This window comes from Manihot esculenta, chromosome 8 (genome assembly GCF_001659605.2).
Source record: "Manihot esculenta cultivar AM560-2 chromosome 8, M.esculenta_v8, whole genome shotgun sequence".
Classification (NCBI taxonomy): domain Eukaryota; kingdom Viridiplantae; phylum Streptophyta; class Magnoliopsida; order Malpighiales; family Euphorbiaceae; genus Manihot; species Manihot esculenta.
In genome coordinates this window covers 5,809,593-5,826,235 of record NC_035168.2, presented here as the reverse complement: position 1 = coordinate 5,826,235, position 16,643 = coordinate 5,809,593, and the positions used below count along the sequence as shown (strand labels likewise).

Below are 16,643 nucleotides of genomic sequence, written 5' to 3'. Positions count from 1 at the left end.
TTTCTTTTAACGGTATTTATAGAGTGATATAAAAATAAAAATTTATTGATATAAAAATAATAATAATATTATTTAATTTTAAATTAAAATTATCATATTTTACAATTAATTTTAAATTATAAATTTTACATAATAGTAAATTTATTTATTACTTTTTAATTAATCAAAATAAAAGTAAATTATAATAAATGTAAATATGATTATTTTAGATGATCTCATTTACTACTACTCTCATTTTGATATAAACTATAAATTATATGTGAAAAAAAATAAAAAATATGATTTATTATATATAATAATTTAATTAAATAATTTTTATTTTATTGTAATATATTATAAAATTTTACTTTTTCTTTAACATATTAATCCACGTAACCTTTTATTAATATTACTATAAATATTTTAATTTTTTTTACAAAACCCATTCAATTTAAAGGAAAATGATTTTTTTTTCTATGAAATTGTTATAGTTTTAATCGTCAGAACTATTTTTTTTTGAAAAAAAATTAAATTATAATATAATTTATTATAAGAATTTAAACAGAAAAGGATCACTAACTTGAAATTTGTATAAACTCTACAATTAATTCAATTGATAAAATTTAAATTAAATTATTTTGAATTTTTTAAAAAATTTGGAATTATCTATTTAATAAAATTATTATTTTTTAAATTCTAATTCACATAATATTTAGCATGTTCTTCTCTTTCACACATTTATATATATTATAAATTAATTAATAAAAAATATTTTATTATAAAAAAATTAAATCATTTTTCATATTTTAAAAATCTTATTAAGATTTTTATATATAAATTTACTAATATATTTTATTTTTTAAATTAAAAATAAATAATATAAAATAAATTATTTTATTAAAAATCATTTTTTATAGAAAATATTTTTTAAAAATAAGTTTATGAATATTTTCTTTTTTATAAAAATATAAAATAATTTATTTTTTAAAAAAATAAATTTATTAATAAATTTATTTCTTAATAAAAATATCAGTGAAAAATTTTTTTTTCAGAAGAAATAATTTTTTTAATCAAAAATATATTTTAAATTGATTAAATTTTTTAAATGTTTAAATGTAAAAAATATGAAAAAATATCAATACAATACACTCAAATACAGTATACTCAACCGTATATTTTAACCCGCATCAAATATATACATCTAACCAATTAAAACATGACATATATATTAAAATCATGATAATTAAAACTATAAAAATTTAACTATCCTAGTGGTGGAAACACAGGATGAAGAATTTCTAGCTAAGCTCTTTAAAATGCAAGCAAAACTCCACAATGCTAATTCTAAGTATTTTGCTCCATAACACCATGCCCAAACAGATCAACTCTCAACAAACAAAAAACCTCTTCTCCCTTCCTTCCCTTCAAAACAAAATATAAGCAATCAAGTGATTGATTATGGAAATCAAAGATTGAGATATGAACTAACAGAAAATTTTACCTTGCAAATCACCCCACAAAAAAAAAGAGAAAAAATTCAGGCACAGAAGGATCATTTGAGCCACTGTGTATTGTTACTTCAATGTCTGGTTAGCAGCTCTCACCAAGTAATCCTTTAGTAGCCATTTAGCTGAAAGCAAGCTCGGCATTTCAACAATGGCGGTTTATGCTTAGAGAGACACCCTGAGAAGCACAGCTACTACTTCCATAACTGCCAAACAATTCGCCATCGTAAGAAGACCAAAGAAATTGTCTGTTCTTGTATGATAAGCTGTGATCAAAGCAAGTATCTTGAATTCCTATTCGTTGCCTCGGAGTGCTCATCGACCTTGCCTTTGCCTTTGCAGACTCGGTTGCAGCCATGTAAGTAGGAAAAACTGGAGAATTCAGGGCAGAACTTTCATCCTCTGCAGCATTTCTCTGTGTATGACAAAATGATCTTCTTGGAAATGACACTGGTGAATTGAATCCTTCTACAGAATCTTGCTTTCTAGTACCTTTTGTTTTAACTTGTACTTCACCAAATATTTCACCAGTGGACAGACTAGAAATGGCACTTGACTTTAGATTCTCCGTCCATTGTGTAACGAATGCATCTTTGTCCGTCAACTGTTCTAACCAGCGGTTCTGCCTACCAGTTTCCTTGTCGGATATTGATTCTTCCAGCCTGCGAGTGTTTCTCCTCTCCTGAAAATGTTACAGAATTAGAACATGAGAACGAAGACGAAAAAAGTAAAAAAGAAAAAACCAAGGTATAGCTTATGAGATAAAATTACCCTTTGCGAAAAAGAGAATTTCATCATTCTGTCTCTTTTAATGCTAGCCTCTTGCTTTTTGAACCATAGGCTTTCCATGTCTTCCTTTGAAAGCTTGCTGTAATCCCAACTTCTTTGGCTTTTGCATTCAAGCTGTCCATAAAAGTACCAGATTTTGAAAAATAATCGTTAAATTGCACGAAACCTTCTCTCCAATTTCAATTGCATTTCCAGAAAACAGAAGTTCAAGAATGAAGTCAGCATACCATATTGTCCATGTCTCCCAACTCCTTCAACTTGGATAATTGTTTATTTCCCCCTTCATTACCAATGTTATCTATATCAAGAATGCTTTTCGCTCGGACCCGTGACAGCATCTTTGCATCTGATGGCGAACGCTTCAGTTTCACGACTACTTGTTCTCTAACAGCTTGCCCTCGGACAATGGCTTGAAGCGTCACCAGTCCCTTCAATGCTCGCAAAGCTTTCCTAGCCTGCTTCAATAGCTTTCAAATTTTCAATAGGCTAATGCATGCTTACATTTTGGCACAAGTAGTTGCAAAATTCCATTTCTGAAATGGCATTGTGCTTGTGCAGAGTGCTTGTGCAGTGAGAAAATAAAATATTTAGGTACAGAGAAGATTAAGGATTGCTGTAAGCTTACAAGAAATCCACGGAAAGCACTCTGTATTTTAATGGCAGCGAAGTGTTCATCTTTCTTGGTGAAATGAAAACGAGATTGAGAAGAACCAGTGAGCCTGACAACCTCAGCAGCAGCCTGAGCTGCAGCAACCGCAGCCTCAGCCGCAGCTTTCGTCGCCAGGGCTGCAGTCATAGCAAACTTTCTTTGCTTTTCTGTTGCTTCATCTATTAACCTTTGGTTCTTATGTGATGGAAGGCTTGGCAGCACAGGGCGTTGTTTAAACTTTAGACTTCTAAGAATCCATCTCCACCTAAATGATCTCTGTTTTCAGAACAAGAAAATGAAAGATTTTAGAAAATGTTTGATTTGAAAGGAAGAACAGAAGATAATAAAAAAGACTAAACCTTCTCTGTTCTTGGTTTTCCCTCAGAATCAAACAGCCTTTTGAACCAAACAAACAAGCAAATCTTCTTTGCCATGGGAGATATTACAAAAATCAAATCAACCCATTTTAAGAAACCTCATTCTTCTCCTTCTCCTTCTATGATCAAGAACTGCGTCTATACATACCTGAAATTTCAAGAACCCACAAATCCTTTAACCAAATACACAAAAGAGAAACAGAAACATGAAATCTCATACCAAGAAAGAGGAATAAATCTATGAATTCTTGAACCTCAGTTCATGGGCAAGGGAGCACAAAGCAGAGAATCCATTGTAAAGTGTGTGTAGGTGAGAGAAAGAGAGAGTATATAGGGAAAGAGAAGAAGAGACATGATTGATTGAAGAGGTATCTGTTCTACTTCAATAGGGTCCCATTCTCTTTTCTCAGTTCCAACTGTCATTTATCTACAACTGCCACTGACCGCTTCTAATGTCTTTTCTAATTAATCTCCATTTCCTTCTAATTATCTTTTTCTTTTTCTTCTTTTCTTTTCCAAAAACCTAAATTACAAGGAGTAAAGATTTTTGCTTTTAGATGACTTTCTAGGTGATTTTTTAGAAAGAGAAATTCTCTCGTGATTTAAACGATTTCCAAAGAGAGCATCAGATAAGTTTAATTTGTTAATTTTGGTTTTTGCTACCATGATCCTCTATGGTGAGTGATTGTCTTTCTAAAAGTCTAAAGAATTTAATTAATTATTTAACATAAAATAATTAATCTTATATTTAATGTAGACTTAAATTAAATGAAATTTTTATTATTTATATTCAATGAAAATTCATGATAATTTTTTAAAAAAATTTTAAAATTTATAATTTTTAAAAATATAACGAGAAACACAAGTCTATAATAAAATTTGATATAAATATTTTATTGTTTAGAAATTAATTTTATATTTTAATTATATTTTTAAATATTTTTATAATTTTACATATTAAAATTTTTTTATAATAGTTTTTCTTTAATTGACAGAAACAGACATGTTAATTTTTAAAAGTTTTTAATAAAATTTTTTAATTTTTAACTTTATTTTTTTTATATTATTTTAATCAAATAATATTAATTAAAATTTCTAATCTAATTTAAATAATTTTTATCCAGTAATTTTTTATTATTATTTTAATTTGAATTGAATATTATTTTTTTAATCGTATATTATTATTAATTTATTAATTTATTAATTATTAATTGAATAAGTGTGTGGTTGGTGTATATAAAATCACTTCAATCATAAGTAAAACTTCCCTACCTTTTTTTAGAAATTGTTTTATTATAGCAAATAAAATTTAACTATTAATTATAATGAATTCACATAAAATTATTATAATTTATTACTATCAAAATACAATTATTATATGATAACCACCAGATTTCTTTACCTCGGGCCCTGGTTAGGTCCATAAGGATAGTCCGCAACTTGGAGACCTCAAGGCTTTCCGACCGAGCCCGGTCCATTCCACTCCGCTTCAAGAACAGACTCCTGTTAAACCCGACAGTCGGACCAGTCCGGCCCATTCGGACCTGAGATCCGGCCTCTCTTAGAATTAGCCTTTTTCTCCCCAACCCTGTCATGAGAAAAAAGGACAATAAGCCCAGTCGCTTTGCAACGCCGTTCGTTCTCGCGCTGGAGGACATTAAATGACCGCCTGATACAGGATGGATCATCGCATTATCCGTACGTATTAGCCCATACGGAAGAAAAGGTGGTCCTGTACCAGTAAGGAGGACACGTTACTGAAAAAAAAAAAAAGGATAAAAAGAGAGGAACACACCTCTCTCAAAATAGACGCTTTTTTAGAGAACGCATTTTAAATCCTATTTTCTAGATCTCATATTATTATTATATATTAATTGTTTTATTCTAATTTTTTTTCTATTATTTTGGATTTTTGTCTAATGGTGGAATGGATATTATTCTAAACACACATTATTCATTATACTAATTAGTATTAGGAGTTATCATTACAAGAAAACAAGCATTATTATTGCATTAAAATAATTAATTACTTAAATATCAATTTTATTTAAAATAAAATAATTTAGAAAAATATGTATTAGTTAATATATTTTTAAAAATAAATGAATTAATTGATTAATTAGTTTAAGTAAATGAATAATAAGTTTTTAAAATTCCCCACAGTCTGAATGATAACCCATGTGAAGCTAACCAAATTCTTGATGAATATAATGTCTAAGAATGAATTAGCAACTTTTTTTTTTTTTTAAATCTTTGGCTTTCCTATAAGAGGCCAATGTGTGTGGCTTTTGAGCTGTTAAGGTCTCAATAGCATTATTTCTCTAAGCTAATCACTCATTATTATTATTATTATTTGAATTTTGCTTATAAAAAAGAATGGCTTTATAGCTGTACAATGACTTGATTATGCAAACAAGAATATGAAATTGGATTTTCAATCATAGCTATAAACATTTGGATTAGATTACCAAAATATTGAAAATTTTAGATTATTTATTATAAAAAATAAAATTATACTCGATTTAAATAATAAAAATCGACCGAACTGAATTAATTTAATTTTTATTCTTTTAATTTAGTTCGATTTTTATTTTTAAAAATTTCAGTTATTTTAATAGAAAATAAATAAAATTGAACTGACCTAATTAGTTATAAATATTATTTTTAATAATATAAAAAAAATTATATTATAATTAAAATTTAAATATTTAATTTAAATTTTAAAAATATTAAAAATAAGATGTAAAAAATAAAAAAAAATATTAATTAAACCGAACTGAATCAAATCAGTTCGATTCAAATTGATTTATACTCAAAATTAATTCGATTCCATTTTATAAATACTAAAATTTCAATTTATTTAATCCAGTTGAATTTTAAATTCAACCTAAGCAAATGATCGTTTCTACCCATGATATACTTTTTCTCTAGTCAAAAGTTAAAAAATTATATATGAAACTCATCCGATAACAATTAGTGTAAAGTTAAATTAAATCGAATAAATCAAAATTAAAAAATTTTAAATTAAATTAAATTAATTTTAGATGAAAAAAATTTAATTAAACTAATCTAATTTAGTTCGATTTAATTTAATTAGTTAAACACTTTATTTTTAATATTTTAAAATTTAAAAATAATATACTATTATTACTAAACAATTCGATTTAATTTTTTTAATTTTTTTTATTAAAAATAAATTAAATTAAAATAATTAAAAAATTTTAAATTAAAAATAATAAAAAAATTAAACTAAAATTTTAAATTAATTTAATGAATTTTTTCAGTTTAATCTCAATGCTGCTATCTCCTAATAACAATTTGTGATTAGAATTTAAGTTAAAAAAAAAAAAGAAACATTTGTACTATGATCACTTTCACTATAATTACTTTCACATCCTCCCATGGCCCCACTTGCCAACATTCATGGATTTTGTTCCTCTCGATTTTGTTATTAATTAACTACTAAGAAGTGTTTATTTTAACGGTTAAATTATTTTATAAACTATAAAAATAAGAAAATAGCCACATGTAAGTGAAGGTTGACGATTACTTTTTTTATATTTTACATTTAAAATTAATATTTACTTTTTTTATAAAAAAATTCAAAAAAAAAATTCTTTAGAAATAGACTTATACTAATATGAATTGAATTAAAGGTTTTAAATAAATTAGTGTCAATGATATTAATAAAAAATATTTAAAAAAAAATAAGCATAACATGTTATAATTATATTATCTTAAATACATTAAATTTTATTAAATATTAAAAGATATTTCTAAATAAGATAATTTCTTTATTTTATAATTTTTTTATTATATTATCTTAAATACATAAAATTTTATTAAATATTAAGAGATATTTTAAAAATTTTCTTAAAAATAAAATAAAATTTTATATATTATTAAAATTTTAAAAAATAAATAATAATTTTAAAATAATAAAAATTATAGAAGAGGAAGTACCTAGACCTATCCAAACTTAGGCCCCCAACAATTGACCCACTTTGAAAGGAAGATCCCCATCATCCCCTCCCTCTTTCCTTTCTTCTTGTTTCTTTAATTTCATCTATATACAAAGTTGTTTTTATTTATTTTATTTACCAACTTCAAATGCATGAATTTCAATCAAGTTCATATTTAATTTAGTAATGATGATAATAATAAGAATATTAAGAAATAAACTTTAGGTTTGGTTTTTATTGATTTATTATTGGAATGATTATTGGTAGAATATTATATCTGTACGCCAATCATCGTAGATGTAATGGAATGAGTTCAAGATTCTGCGAAACAGCATATTGATGTCGCTTTTTTATAATAAATAGTTTTTTTTTCTGTTAATGTATATTTGTAAAGTTTTGTATATAACATTATACTAACAAATTATTTATATTACTAAAAATCCAAGTAGAAAATTAATATAATATAATATTAATATAAAACTATACAATATCACGGTTGAATATGTATGTTCATGGTAGTAGTTAAAATTATTAAAATAATATAATTTATTGAAAAAAATAAGAATAAATTTATTTTTTAAATAAAATTACAATATAATTGCATAACCTATCAATTTATACATTTTTTAAATAATAAAATATTTACTTGAAAATTAAAATTAATAAGAGCCTGTTTCTTTTCTTTTTTTCTTTCGTCACAATTATTTTTTAAAATATTAAACTCTAATCAGTAAATTCAAATTTCAACTTTTAAATAGTTTCCACAGGTGTCATTGACGAATATAACAATGGCCTTTCTTTTATTAATTTTACAAGTAGTGCCATTGAAGAATCACCATACATATACACACATATTTTAAGTGAGTTGTCCTTTGCATTTGAATAACAGAAATAAGATGTCAAGAGCTCAAGAGAACTTCACTGTGCTTACCACCATCTTCCATTCTTATCCAAGACTTAATAGAAAAGGGCTGCTCAGTGATCTCCAGAATTCTAGCTCCTCTGGGCCAATTTCCATACCCACCATAACCAGTATGCCTCGCAAAGCAAAGCCATAGTTTGTTGTATGGGCAGCACCAGTCCAATCCATGGTTGTGTCCCACAAATATTGCCTGCCACAAAATACAACCCAGTACCAATAGGACCCTTTTGTCAGTTTCATTGTTTAAAACATGGCAAACCATTTGCTTGCTTTGAATTTTAACTATAAAAATGTTGACCACACATGGCATGTTCACTGTCTGGTCCCTACTTGTACATCTAAAATTCTCTCTTTGGAAATATTGATATCTTTGATTTATTGGCTTTTGGAAATAATTTCTGAAATGGGATCCAAATCTACGATCTCCCTACATTTTCAAACCTCTGCATGTGAGGTGTGGAATGCTGTTATATCAAAATAGAGCATGAAATGGACAGAGTGAACCAAAATAGACCAGCATAATTTCACGCATTAATTAAGTATGCATATTATGCAATAATCACATGAGAAACAACCCAAACAAGTATCCAATTGTCTGGTTGGAGTTTATTCATATCAAATATTATATAAAACCTATAGTTGATTGGGAAATAAGGATAGAATTCTTTATCCATGAAAAAAACAAGTCATACACAGAGAAGAAAGAAAAAGTTGCTACAAACACTGCAATTCCATGGTTGATTGGAAGTAGTCTCACACTCTCACTATGTTTTCACCATATGACTGATTTACAAGTAAATTGTCTTTTCATTCAACCATCCTTACTAAGAACACCAAAATCTTTGCTTAGTTATCACTGAGACATAATGGCTAAGCACAGATCCACCTTTTCTAGGGCAGGCAAAATTGGAAAAGGTTTCAATTTTTATATACTCTCACAAGACCATTTCATTATAAAAATTAGCTGAAAACTGGGTACTTAAAGATCAAAATCTAGACAGCACAAACTGTTTTTGTGCATTGCGCATGTACGTGTGTGTATGCATGCGCATGCATGTGTTTTTGTGTGTGTGAACAAAGACACATGCTTACATATGTAGGTTTTTAACCACAAGAAAAATGCCTTCTACATGCATGTATATTATGACATTAAGCATAAGACCATACCTTCACAGAAGGCCTTTTAACAAGAAGGTTCATAATACCAAATTCAGCTTCTTGAGCAGCAACCTTTTCCTTGTTGATAGAGCCTACACAAGGCTTGTGTATAGCAAACCAAGGAGCCACATTCTTATATGCTCTACTTGGTATATGCCAAAAGATAATCTCAGGAACACTGTCAAAAAGGAGAAAAAGGGATGATCCTGGAACAACAAAAAAATGAAAGGAAATAAAAATGGCAGAAGATAAATTTCCTTACCTGCTTTGTATTTTCAGTTATACCAAATAAGTTAATATGGAATGCTCCAAATCATCATTTCAACAGTTTTTAGCCTATCATTAAAATCTCCGCTTAAAGAACTTCAAAAAAATGTTATGGCTTCACATTTTCTGTACCTTGAATCAGGGTTAATTTCTTGAGATTTGTGCTGGAACCATTCTGCTTGAGCACTTGATATAACTTCTGGATAGGAACCACCACCAGAATCTAGGAAGTACATTGTCAGAATTCTTGATTCTGGATCACTAGAGGATGCCACTTGGAGAACATAGTTGGATACACCTGGCCATAGGTCTTTAGGTCCAGTTTTCGAAAATGATAAGTTATTATGCTCAATCTCATTTTTCATCAGCTCTATGCGTTGTGTGCCTCTGAAGCTACAGTATTCTTCTGCTGGAAATGTATTAAATCCCCATGTCACAAAAGCTAATATCAATATCCATTGTAAAAACCTAAAAGCATTAACAATCAATAATGTTGGGATCCCACATTGGCAATCTATGAAGTGAAAGGGCTAAATATAAATGGTTTTATTGATATAATGAATTGGTTAGTTATTTTGACATGTAAAGTAACTCAATCACTTGTATAAACCATTAAAATGAATTAATTTCTAATACACCCATCATTTTTCTCCGAATTTAACATGGTATTAGAGTCCAATTTGAGTTTTGGTTTTCAACTGTCCATAAGATTATATAATTGAGACCGTATTAGATTAATATTAATTAATTGTCCAGTGGCAACAATGTGCTTGCACTTGAGAGGGAAGTGTTGACAATCCCATAGTGGAAATCTATGAAATAAAAGCACAGAATATAAATTGTTGGGTTGCAACATTGGATTTTCTAGTCATTTTGTTATGTAAAGCATTTCAATCACTTGTATAACCCATATTGGAAATGTATTAACTTGCAGTATGCCCATCACTCTCTCAGAATTTAGCAAATAACAGTCTCTAAATTATTCAAAAGCAAATTTTCCATTCTTCCTTTTGCATCCACAAAAGGAATTCAGCTTCAAAATGGAGAACCTGTTGAAATAAAAGAATCACTGGACACAAAAATCGATCTAGAAAGCATAGAGGGTAATTACAGCATAATCCATTTTCTTTTGTTTTCTCTTTAACATAAGGCATCATATGTCTCCGTCAACTCCTTGAGGTCTAATTAGATTTTCTCTTCTTTTTCTTTTTCTTCTTGGGAGGAGGGGAAGTAGATTAGAGGATTTAGCAGCGCTAAACTTTATTTTTGTTCAAAATCTAGGCTTGAAACGAAGAGGATTAAAGAAAAAGATCTATATGACATTATGACTAATTGGAAAAGCTAAGTTGTAAATGGAAGGGCTGTGGAAAGGAATAGATGGAGGGGATTCATGAAGAGAGGGCAATGGCAGTGAATCATGGCCTCCACCGGAAACCTATAACATACAAATTGAAAAGACCCCAGCCAGTAAAAAGATGCCAATATTTTGCAGAATGAACACAGCTAAATTAGTGAACTGACTTTGTTTGATTAGTGGTTAACAGACTCCCAAAAATGGTTTGCTAGTCCAAGAATACCAACATACTCCATTCTAACTTGAAATTGTTAGCTGAGAACAATTAAGCAACTGATATTTCTTACACTGATATGGAAATGGCAATATATCTAATCTAACCTTCACAGCTTCACCTGTTGCATTAGAAAAAACGTTGTATAAAAATGTAACAGGCTAGCCCAAAGAAGCAACCATCTTGAGAAAAATAGAGCAGTAATCTTGGAAAAGTATTGACAACCAGATGAAACAAATGCAGAACAGATCTTTCATTCTAGTAAAGACCAGTCTTCATAGACATAGTATTCTATATCTCTGAACTTTGAGCTCACCTGAATACGACGAATTAGTTGCAGGGCAATGAAGTGGAGGAATTCCAGGGACAGAAAACCACTCCATTGGCCACTCAAATGGTGCATCATCGTGATTTCCAAAAACACTTGCCCATGGTATGCCCCTGGCCCTTGTTGGAGAGAGTGCTTGATCCCAATACAAACTTGCATTTGCAATTGGAATATTGTTGGCAGTAATGACATCTCCAAGATATATTACAAAATCTGCTGTACCACTCTGTCAATTAGAATCAGGAAGAAACAACAAGAGTCCTAGTGGAAGAAAAATACTAAGGCAGAGCAGATTGCACACCATAAGAAAGCTAAACACAAACAGATATGAAAATAGATTGCACACCATGGGAGTTTCACATTACAGTAACATTCAAATATAAACCAACCAGCACTTTTGGACTGTGACTAGGTGATAGGAAAACAGACAAAAATAGAGGCTAACAGACTTCTAAAGCTTTACATTAATAGAAAGGTGAAGCAATTAAAAACATTCTACTTCAAACAATTTATATCACACTCAATAGCAGCTCAACACTTGATTCAAAACACAGATTTCCTTTCATGCTCAAGCTCAACCAATTATCGTTAACAATCCAAATGAAAGGCATTTTGCTGATCTCAATCGACGCAAGTGAATTCGAGGATTGATCCGATCTTATCACAATTTTCTGTGTATTTACAAAAACTTCATTTGTATATATATAGAAAAAAAAATCACTAAATTCCTAATAGTACAAATTGAAATTCACGATAATTGCAATGAAGCGGACAAAATTCAGCCGAGTTCGAGTTCTTAGCTAGTGAGGCAAGAACAAGCTACACACAAGCTAGTCGAGTCAAACAGGTATCAAAAAACTCAAAACTTAACTCGAAGTAAGCACAGAGTTCGAGCTCCACTTGAAATTCTCTGACATGGAACTCAATTTTCTATCTACAATGCAGAGCATCATCTTACCTGGTGTTTCAAGGTCGAGTACAGTGGACATGACCTTGATGGAGTTCACGTCCTGTTGCGGCCCCCAATCAGTCCAGGCGTCCTCCCCGAAATGCAGGTCGGCGAACAGAGCAACCTTGAACGATCCACCGCCGTTGAACCGAAGGCCATTGTCCTTGGGCTGCGACGTTTTCAGCCTGATCGGCGACGGCGAGTGCGCTTCGCGAAGAAATCCGACGGTTGGTGGTGACTGGAAGAGAATATAGAGAAAAATGAAGGACAAGACGATGAAATGAGGAAACAGCTGTTCCATAACTAGAAGAGGGAGAACGGCGGGAAACAGATAGCTGTTATCGGGAAGCAAATAAAAGGCATGTTTGGCATTCGTTGAATTCAATGCTTTTATTTATTGTTTTATTAAATTTATTTATTTGATAAATTTTTTTAAAAAAATAGTATTAAGCTTATCTATTTTATATTCGCAATTGAATTATTTAATTTTTTTATTTTAAATTTATCACTCTGTATTTAAAAAATTAAAATAATTGTTTAATGGGTAAAATGTTATTGAATGTTCCTCAATTTTAAATAAACTTTCAATATTGTTAAAAGATTTTTAAAATTTTAGTTTAAAGAAATAACTATTAAACTGATTTAATTTAAAATAGTTTAATCTTTCAAATTTTGTTTTATTAAAAAGTTAAATTTTATATTTAAGTAATTATATACTTTTTAATATATAAGTTATACTTTAAATTAACTTGAAAAAAAATTGTACATGAGAGTTATTTTTTATTTTCATTTTAAATTAAGTTTCAATTTAAAACAAGATATAATTTAATCTTCAAACAGTTAATTTTAAAACTTTAAATTTTAAAATAATAAATTATTGATAGTGTTTATAAATTATTACCCTCCAATCCCAATTTTAAAGTAAGACAAACATGGCCTTGGAATCATCAAAGGTTCCGTTCCTCTAAAGGATATTCTTCAATTTATGGCAATTGCCCATCGGCGCTTCTGGTGTCATTTGTCATGTATAGATTGCGGAAGGAAAATAAAATATATTTTAAAAAAATCATTATCATTAAGTAAAAAATATAAAAAAATAAAATTATTGAGCTAAATCAATATTAAAATTAAATTTTCACTCTAATTTACCAAAACCTTTTCATTTAGGATCAAATTAGCCCTTTTTATTAATAAAAAAAAATTAAAATAATAGGTTTTCAAAATTTTAAGTGATAAATATCAATTTTGTATTTTAAATATTAAAATTATTTAGTATTTTGCAGTTAAAATAAAAATATAGAAAAGGGAAGAACATCAACAAAACTTAAATCTTAGATACGTTCAGCACTCCTATATTGTCCTACATCAACTGATATTAATACAAATATACGCTCAAATTATCCCTTAACAAAAAGCCAAAATCAAAGTCATTCTTTACTTTGTTGCTTAAAGCTAAGCAAATACTCACAAATAGATTGAATTTAGATCGATTGGTTGAAAAATTTCAACGTTTATATTGCATTGGAATATAATTTTAATTAATTTTTAAAAATTAAAATATAAAAATTTACGTAATTTATTATATGAAATATTTTATTTTTTTAAATATAAATTATATTAATTCATACTTAATTTAGCTAATTCATATAGTTAATTCTAAAAATAATATTAATTTAAAAAAATTAGTATTTGGCAAATTTCAAACTTAAGTTTCCTTTTGATCCCTCTATAGCTCGATACTCTCACTTTTTTCTCTTTCTTAAACCTAACTCCTTCTTTTCCTTTTCTCATGAAAAACGATCTACGTCAATTGACTATCGATGAAAAAGAAAATATTGTTGTCTCTATTAAGAGACCCACAGATATTTCAATCATCACTTATAGTTTTTGTATGGCTGAGATGTTTCTCACATACAATCCAATAAATTTTCAGAATATGTAGACCTCTTTGATAGATTTATGGCATTCTTTAGAGGGGTATCTATTATAAAATTAGAGACAAAAAGATATCTGTTTCGATTTTTTAATAATGTCGATTTTCCTCACTCTCAACAGGATAACGATGCTACAGGTTTTCTTTCCTCTTAACAGGATGCCTCTAACCACATCCCTGCGAATGTTAATTTGACAGGTAACAGTGAAGCGGCTCATCCCATTAAAAGTCGGGATAGTCGAAAGCAATGATCGTTTTGTATTGGAACTGCCGAGAACTCGATAATTCTCGGACAGTTAATGCATTGAAAGATTTTGTTATTAATTACAAGTCAGACATTTTATTTTTTATGGAAACAAAAGTTTTAGCTCTCTGTTACTGTTTTCTCTTTGCAATAAAATTTTTGCCTTTTAATGGCTACATTCTTATGAACCGTTTGCAAGTGATTCAATCTCTTCCGTCTCCACATTTAGATATTCCTGAATAGGGTTTGATTTTAAATAATTGTAAATCTTTGTTAGAGATGGGTTCGTCGTCGTGCTACTCTAGTTGCTCATACTTTGGCTAGAAAATCTATTAGATGTGATCGTCTCTCTATTTCGGATGATATCTGTCTTTATTTGATGAAATTTTATTAATACAATTAGTAGTTTTACTTTTAAAAAAATATTAATTTAATTGCCAAAATGCCATCTTAGATTGATTTTATTTTACAATAATAACTATAAATATTTTATAAAAAATATAGGGAGATTTATAATTTAGTTTCTGAGTATTGCAATTATTAACAAGTCATTTTCTGTATTTTTAGAAACCTATTAAAACGTCCATATGTTTTCTTTTCGTCAACGAAATAGTCATTCTGTCCTCTTTTCTATTAAAATTAGATAAAGGAGGAGAGAGAGAATTTTTAAAATCCAATTTTACCCTTAAATAAAACTTTTTATTTAGTCATTGGATATTGTTATTATTAACAAGTTAGTTCTTATATTTTCAAAAATCTATTAAAACGTTTTTATCTTTTTTTATATCTATTAAAACGTCCTTATCATTTTTTTCCGTCAATGAAATAGTCTCTATTTTTTCTCATATCTATTAAAACGTCATCATCGTTTCTTCCCGTCAATAAAATAGTCCCTCCTCATCGTTTCTTTCTGTCAACGAAATCGTCCCTCCCTATATTTTTAGAAATCTATTAAAACGTCATTATCGTTTTTTTTTCTCAACGAAATAGTCCTTATCTTTTTTCACATCTATTAAAATGTCTTTATTATTTCTTTTTGTCAACGAAATAGTCCCTATCTTTTCTTTCCTCCTCCTCCTCCTCCTCCAAAAAAGAAGAAAAAGAAGAAAAAAAAAAGAAGGAGAAGAAGAAGAAGAGAAAGAAGAAAAAGAAGAAAAAAAAAAAGAAAAAGAAGAAGAAGGAGAAGAAGAAGATAAAGAAGAAAAATAAGAAAAAGAAGAAAAAGAAGCAAAAGAATAAGAAGAAGAAGAAGAAGGAGAAGAAGGAGAAGAAGAAGAAGAAGAAGAAGAAGGAGAAGAAGGAGAAGAAGAAGAAGAAGAAGAAGAAGAAGAAGGAGAAGAAGGAGAAGAAGAAGAAGCAGAAGAAGCAGAAGAAGAAGAAGCAGAAGTAGAAGCAGAAGCAAAAGAAGAAGCAGAAGCAGAAAAAGAAGCAGAAGAAGGAGGAAAAATTGATGAAGAAGAAAAGGGAGGAGGAGGAAAATAATGGGGGTAATTTAGTCATTTACTATATTTTTAATGGTAAAAATAGACGGAATGATTATTTCGTTGACAGAGAGAAAAGATAATGACGTTTTAATAGGTTTTTAAAAATACAGAGACTGACTTGTTAATAATGGTAATACTCAGGAACTAAATTGTAAATCTCCCAAAAATATATTATTATTAACTATCATGTATATATTACTATTTTAGATTAAATAATATATTTATTGAAAAATATAATTTATAATTATTGAAAGTGTGAACAGTATTTTTAACAATTTAATTATTTATTTTTTATTTTGATTTTAAAATTATCAAAAATTACATCAAATATAAATGATGAATGATGAGTCAATTTATTTAAAATTAAAATATTTATATTAAAAAGTAAAATATATAAATGTTGAGTATTTTCAGCCAATTGCTTCTTATTTTTATGATCAATGAACACATAAATAGAATTTTAGCATGTAAAATAATATTTATTTGCTTAATTAATTAAAATTAATTAATGAATTTAATTTGCAAGATT

General features: G+C 28.4%; 2 protein-coding genes across 8 annotated transcripts; both read right to left on the bottom strand.

Moving 5' to 3' along the window:
- Window positions 1–1,267: 1,267 nt before the first annotated feature.
- LOC110620551 (protein IQ-DOMAIN 12) lies at window positions 1,268–3,703 on the bottom strand. 4 transcript variants are annotated; one of them, XR_002488839.2, is made up of 7 exons: window positions 3,554–3,703; window positions 3,282–3,447; window positions 2,899–3,198; window positions 2,501–2,731; window positions 2,256–2,387; window positions 1,481–2,166; window positions 1,268–1,401 (listed from the first exon to the last, which is right to left on the bottom strand). XR_002488839.2 is itself a non-coding variant. In XM_021764339.2 (6 exons), exons 2-6 carry the CDS (start codon window positions 3,354–3,356, stop codon window positions 1,630–1,632), a joined length of 1,275 nt encoding a protein of 424 aa, XP_021620031.1. In that variant the 5' UTR covers window positions 3,357–3,447; window positions 3,554–3,703; the 3' UTR covers window positions 1,268–1,629. The 4 variants fall into 4 exon arrangements, 3 of the variants coding, with proteins under 3 accessions (XP_021620031.1, XP_021620033.1, XP_021620032.1); XM_021764339.2 differs by having other exon boundaries at window positions 1,268–2,166; XM_021764341.2 differs by having other exon boundaries at window positions 1,268–2,166; window positions 2,501–2,728.
- Window positions 3,704–7,539: 3,836 nt separating this feature from the next.
- LOC110620478 (probable inactive purple acid phosphatase 16) lies at window positions 7,540–12,815 on the bottom strand. Of its 4 annotated transcripts, XM_043958819.1 has the most exons (6): window positions 12,463–12,815; window positions 11,493–11,720; window positions 9,741–10,017; window positions 9,351–9,519; window positions 8,113–8,373; window positions 7,540–7,594 (listed from the first exon to the last, which is right to left on the bottom strand). In XM_043958819.1, the coding sequence occupies exons 1-5, from the start codon at window positions 12,752–12,754 to the stop codon at window positions 8,161–8,163; spliced, it is 1,179 nt and encodes a 392-aa protein (XP_043814754.1). In that variant the 5' UTR covers window positions 12,755–12,815; the 3' UTR covers window positions 7,540–7,594; window positions 8,113–8,160. The 4 variants fall into 4 exon arrangements, with proteins under 4 accessions (XP_043814754.1, XP_021619923.1, XP_021619925.1 ...); XM_021764231.2 differs by lacking the exon at window positions 7,540–7,594 and having other exon boundaries at window positions 7,993–8,373; XM_021764233.2 differs by lacking the exon at window positions 7,540–7,594 and having other exon boundaries at window positions 7,993–8,373; window positions 9,741–10,014.
- Window positions 12,816–16,643: the final 3,828 nt, after the last annotated feature.

What these genes read in the sequence shown, in the direction of transcription:
- LOC110620478 (XM_043958819.1), bottom strand. Translation starts at nt 12,754, where the DNA reads ATGGAACAGCTGTTTCCTCATTTCATCGTCTTGTCCTTCATTTTTCTC. An exon ending in AACTAATTCGTCGTATTCAG is followed by an intron (nt 10,018 to 11,492) that starts GTGAGCTCAAAG and finishes ATACATTTCCAG; the next exon opens with CAGAAGAATACTGTAGCTTC. An exon ending in TTAAAAGGCCTTCTGTGAAG is followed by an intron (nt 8,374 to 9,350) that starts GTATGGTCTTAT and finishes ATTTTGTGGCAG; the next exon opens with GCAATATTTGTGGGACACAA.
- LOC110620551 (XM_021764339.2), bottom strand. Translation starts at nt 3,356, where the DNA reads ATGGCAAAGAAGATTTGCTTGTTTGTTTGGTTCAAAAGGCTGTTTGAT. An exon ending in GAAAACCAAGAACAGAGAAG is followed by an intron (nt 3,199 to 3,281) that starts GTTTAGTCTTTT and finishes TTCTGAAAACAG; the next exon opens with AGATCATTTAGGTGGAGATG. An exon ending in GTGCTTTCCGTGGATTTCTT is followed by an intron (nt 2,732 to 2,898) that starts GTAAGCTTACAG and finishes AAGCTATTGAAG; the next exon opens with CAGGCTAGGAAAGCTTTGCG.